We start from the raw sequence: 4,744 nt of genomic DNA on the forward strand, positions 1-4,744 counted from the left end.
ACAGTGATGACCAAAAAAAAAATCTAAGAGGTGTGGTGCTTCAGTCCACTCAGAATTGTCCTTATGTCCACAAGTCCCTTCATGCTTTCAATAGTGTCAAAAATGTGTCAACGTTGTGTGAGCACCACAAGAAAACAAAGCTAAGTGATTAAAAACAACTTTTGCTACATTGTTTGCAACTTGCACGTGTGGCAGCGCCGCCCCCTCCGTCGGGGCGCGCCGCCTGATGATGTCTAGATGTCATTAGTCATGCCGGGCTCAAGGTTTTCCATGAGATGGTGGAGAAAGGAAAACAGGATGGAAACGCCTTCGTTATGAGAGACAAATTCACCGATTTATTTCTAAACTACGGCTGTTGGCTCTGCTTAGACCGTGGCGATGTCTCGTTTGTGCTTTGCTTTTTTTTTTTTTTTTTGTTTACTCTTGTTTTTTTTGAATGTGTTCAGCTCAAGAAATGCTCCAACTCTTCCTCCATGTTCACCTCAGGCACCATCTGCTCCTGCTCCCTTTCCGCTCTCCCGTGCACTTGAGATCCTCCTAGCGCCCCGGAAGAGGTGAACCAAGGGTGCTCCAGTATCTCCCTAGAGGTGAGGCGCTCTGCCGGTTCCCGACGCAAGATGGAGCGGATCAGGCACTTGGCCTTTGGCGTCAGCGTCTCTGGGATGTTGAAGTGGCCCCTGCGAATTTTGCTGAACAGAGATCCCGGCTCGACGTCGTGGAAGGGGTAACGTCCCACCAGGATGGTATAGAGCATGACGCCCAGACTCCAGACGTCAGCTGCCTTGCCCGAATAGCTGCCGTTGGCGTTGAGAATCTCTGGACTGACGTAGGCCGGGCAGCCATGTTTGTCTGAGAGGGAATCATCGAGACCAGCAAGGATATAAGAGTCCTCAAGGCTCTCCAGCTTTACAAGATTTCTGCAAACAAACACAGCAAAGAAGATGAATCATGGCCGGCTTTGACGTGATTTCAGCCTATTTAAAGACGAATCTACTTTGATTAGGCTCGTGTTCAGGATTGTGTTGTTTCCTTGAGTCGAACTCTCTCGTCTCTGCACACTTGTGTCCACCGATTCAGTAAGACAAGGAAGGTGCAAGAAGAGTCTTGACAGACCATGTGGTAAACGCGACCCTGCTCTGCCCTGTGCCATCGCTCGTAAAAAAAAAATCAGTCAACATCAATCATTAAAGAGGAGGCGTGCATCTCAGTCTAAAAGCTTTGAAGGTTACTGGACCTCTACTAAATATGCGAGGCAGCTCCACTTCCATTTTCCACTGGATGTGCCAACGAATGACACCACACTCCCAAACAAGCACACGGTGCATCTGTGGAGCCGCACGGCAGGTGTTTGCACATGGCAGTGATCAAAAATGATAAAAACAGGTTACTTAGCATCTAAAATAAGAAGGTTGCTGTAGCAACAGATGTCTATGTTTGCAGGTATTAATAGCAGCCACCAGAGGTCAGAACTTGCATTGTGAAAGCACGGGGTTCTGGTTCATCCAGTGATCGTCGGCTTGTCCCGGTAAGGTAACTTATCTGAACGCGCTGTTCGGTTCAACGGCAGTGCCGGTCTCGAGTTATGGGGGTGAAGATGACACCCGTGTAATTTCATCTACATATGTGGTGTGTGTGTGCAATATCTCCACTAATAAACCACACACACACACACACACACACACACACACACACACACACACACACACACACACACACACACACACACACACACACACACAAAAGAGCATTTGAGAGAGAAGGAACGTCTCTCTTGTACAGTCTCAGTTTACAACATCCTCTGTGTAAGCTGAGCTATGACATCACACAGACGCCATTGAAATTTCACTGAACAGAATGTACAAACGGAAAAAAACAACAAAGCCACCAGGCACAGCGGCCCTAACGGTTTCCGCGAAACTTACCTGTCCTCATTTTTGAAGACAAACTTCCTCAGTTTGAGGTCACGGAGGACCAGTCCGTTGTCATGGCAATGTGCCACAGCCGAGGCTATCTGGTGGAAGAGCCTGGCAGCTTCATCCTCTCGCAGCTTCTTGCAGGTGCGAACAAAAGAATGCATGTCGCCATGGCTCCTGTCGAAGAACACGTAGGCTCGCGTCTCCCCGAGCAGAATTTCCAGGATTTGGTTAATGTGCTGATGCTGGCCCAAGGCGAAGTAGGCCGCCAGCGACTCCTGGTATCGGCCAATGTCGAACACCTGCACAAGAGAGCAAACGATTTCAAATTAGAAACAGTTCTCTTTAGTAAGAATCCTGATATTGTTGTTGGAGATCTAAGAATGACTCTGCAAAACGTTTCGCCTTCCCCGTTGCGGACACAAAAATTCCAGCTGACAGAATTTCAGATTTTCCTTGTAGGACAGAAAGTCCCTCTCATAGCAGCCAACTAGAGTTACTCCTTTTGGGAGAGGGAGTAAGTAGCATCATACTACTGCATGGCATTGTGCTGCAGCCTGAGGTTGCAGTACCTCTTTTGTTTCCATAGCAACCCCCAATTGACTTTCAGTACAACCAGTTCAGGTGAGAGGGCTCCTTCTGCCTGCAGTCGATAAAAAACACACCCCACAGGTCTCGAGATCTTAACTCATGAGAGACCCGAGCTGCCGGCCTGACAGTAATAATCAATCCCGGGAAGTGGGGATTGATTGCTGCGGTATCGAGGTCGACGCAAAGCAGACGAGGTCAAACAGCAGTTAGCTCATAAGGCAGGGCGCCTGTCACGGCAACGACATAACATTACCTCAAGTCAGAAAGGTGCCGGCTACCGGAAATGTCAGGCTTTTATGGGTCCAAGGGTGTGTGCAGCTGTTTCAATGAATCGGTCAACGTGCATCAGATTATGGCTGGGATTCTCCAAAGTAACCTCCACCCTGATTATCAGCAGCACAGATGATTAAACATCGTATAAATGTGGTAGCGAAAGTCCACCTTGCAAGGTTCAGTGGATTTGAAAAAATAAATGCTTCCTTTCTAACTTACCATGCAGGATTGCATGTCACGAGAATATTGGTCCAAAGTGTGCAACGCACGACTCGGTTCATAAATCTAAATCCAGAGGTGAATCAATGACTCCAGCATTGTAGCTGACAGTGAGAAGCCACTGGGTAAGCCAGAATGGCTCGGAGGTGTGTGTGTGTGTGTGCGCGTGGTTACTCACTCCTTTGTCAACGTTACATCATGCAATCCAAACCACACAGCTCACCCCATTCACTGTTTCCATTAGGCTGCTCTGCCAGCTCTCTATTTACAATTCAAGCAATTATTAAAAAGTCCATGTGGCAGCCGCTCTGGAGGATCCAAGTCTGCACTTTTATTCTGCTTCAGCTACATTTTCGGGTGATGTGCATAAAGATCGGCTATAATGAGCAAAAATAAAATATGGTTCCAGAATAAAACATGCATGAAACTGCTCGTTTGTTTTTCAGGTGGCTATTTTGGGGGGGGGGGGGGGGGGTTTGCATGCTCACCTTACACACCAGCTCGTCCCCGCTGTGCAGGTGGGCGGCTCTGAAAACGTGGTCCCCCTCCAGCGGCTCCAACAAAAGGTAGTCCCCGATGCGGGAGACACAGTGCGAGGTGTCCGGGGTCTCCGGCGGGCTGGGAGAGCCGAGGTTGGGACTGAAGCTCTGGTGCGACTCTGTAGTCCTCAAACAAGACAACTCCTCAAAATCGTGCGATTTGTGTCGCGATCTCCCATAACGCGAAATGTTAATTGGATTTGACCTCTGTATGTTCATGAGGAACAAGTGCGATGCCTCCTGCAGACTGAAGCCTTCCCCTCGGGCACAGCACCGCTTTACCTAACCTTTCACTTGGGGAGTTCGATGAAGTAGATTCAAAATGCGAATGTTGTGTATGTGTTGCAACCTGCTGTTAGAGGACGTCAACAGGCGAAAAAGGGTGTTATTTCCCCCCCGATGCTCATCTGCCTCCTCCTTTGTTAGACATTCGTGAGATCAATTAAATAAAACGTTCCCCCCGGCTTGAGTGCTCAACCAGCGCGGCGCGGCTTCACCGAGGAGGGGGAAGAAGCAGGCTAGACAAAGGCTATCAAAAGTTAGCTCCGGGAATCAATGGAGAGTCCGCTAGTTTATCCGGTGTCGGTGAACGGTCTGACACGTTTCATAAAACGGAAACAATAAAATGGACACCGCCTGGCATTCAGGAGAGGGAAACGAGAAAAACGCACACGCTTAAATCCAATTAAGCTGGTTTCCCGAGCTAATTACAAAGCTAACGAGCGCCGGGTCAGTGCACGGCCTTGTTCCCCGGGATTACGTCCGTGCACGGTGATTGTCATGTAGCATACAAGGAGAAAGCCCCATCCGGAAAGACCGCTGCTGCTGCTGCTGCCGAGGCTCTTTGTGTGCGGGAGTCAACACTCTTTCTCCTCCGTCTGGTCCAAAAGGAAGAAAAATGAAGAGCTGTGTGGATGCTGCTGAAGGCTTGTGGAAGGAAGGAAGGGACGGCCGGCCGACTTTCCCAGGCCAATCCCTTGATTCAGCAGGACATCCTCTCTCCCGTGGTACCGCTGTGCTTCTTACGTGGCCGGGAATCTAGTCCATTCAGAGCGGAGCCGAGCTGCACACACACACATACACACACACACACACACACACACACACACATACACACACACCGATCTCACTGCGCCTGTTCGGGGGGAGCAGGCTGCCTTCCTGCCAACCATCGCTGCCGACAGAGGAGGGAGGGGGGGTTACACGCTC

General features: G+C 49.6%; 1 protein-coding gene across 2 annotated transcripts; it reads right to left on the reverse strand.

Moving 5' to 3' along the window:
• Positions 1 to 393: 393 nt before the first annotated feature.
• Positions 394 to 3,984, reverse strand: trib2 (tribbles pseudokinase 2). Of its 2 annotated transcripts, none has more exons than XM_015948164.3 (3): positions 3,485 to 3,984; positions 1,923 to 2,215; positions 394 to 917 (listed from the first exon to the last, which is right to left on the reverse strand). In XM_015948164.3, exons 1-3 carry the CDS (start codon positions 3,752 to 3,754, stop codon positions 443 to 445), a joined length of 1,038 nt encoding a protein of 345 aa, XP_015803650.1. In that variant the 5' UTR covers positions 3,755 to 3,984; the 3' UTR covers positions 394 to 442. The 2 variants fall into 2 exon arrangements, with proteins under 2 accessions (XP_015803650.1, XP_015803651.1); XM_015948165.3 differs by lacking the exon at positions 3,485 to 3,984 and adding an exon at positions 2,997 to 3,138.
• Positions 3,985 to 4,744: the final 760 nt, after the last annotated feature.

The sequence above is a fragment of the Nothobranchius furzeri genome, chromosome 2, assembly GCF_043380555.1.
Source record: "Nothobranchius furzeri strain GRZ-AD chromosome 2, NfurGRZ-RIMD1, whole genome shotgun sequence".
Lineage (NCBI taxonomy): Eukaryota > Metazoa > Chordata > Actinopteri > Cyprinodontiformes > Nothobranchiidae > Nothobranchius > Nothobranchius furzeri.

Excerpts from the sequence above, each read along its gene's own strand:
- trib2 (XM_015948164.3), bottom strand. The coding sequence starts at position 3,754 with ATGAACATACAGAGGTCAAATCCAATTAACATTTCGCGTTATGGGAGA. Across the intron at positions 2,216-3,484 it reads GGGACGAGCTGGTGTGTAAG|GTGTTCGACATTGGCCGATA; the intron begins GTGAGCATGCAA and ends TCTCTTGTGCAG. Across the intron at positions 918-1,922 it reads GTCTTCAAAAATGAGGACAG|AAATCTTGTAAAGCTGGAGA; the intron begins GTAAGTTTCGCG and ends GTTTGTTTGCAG.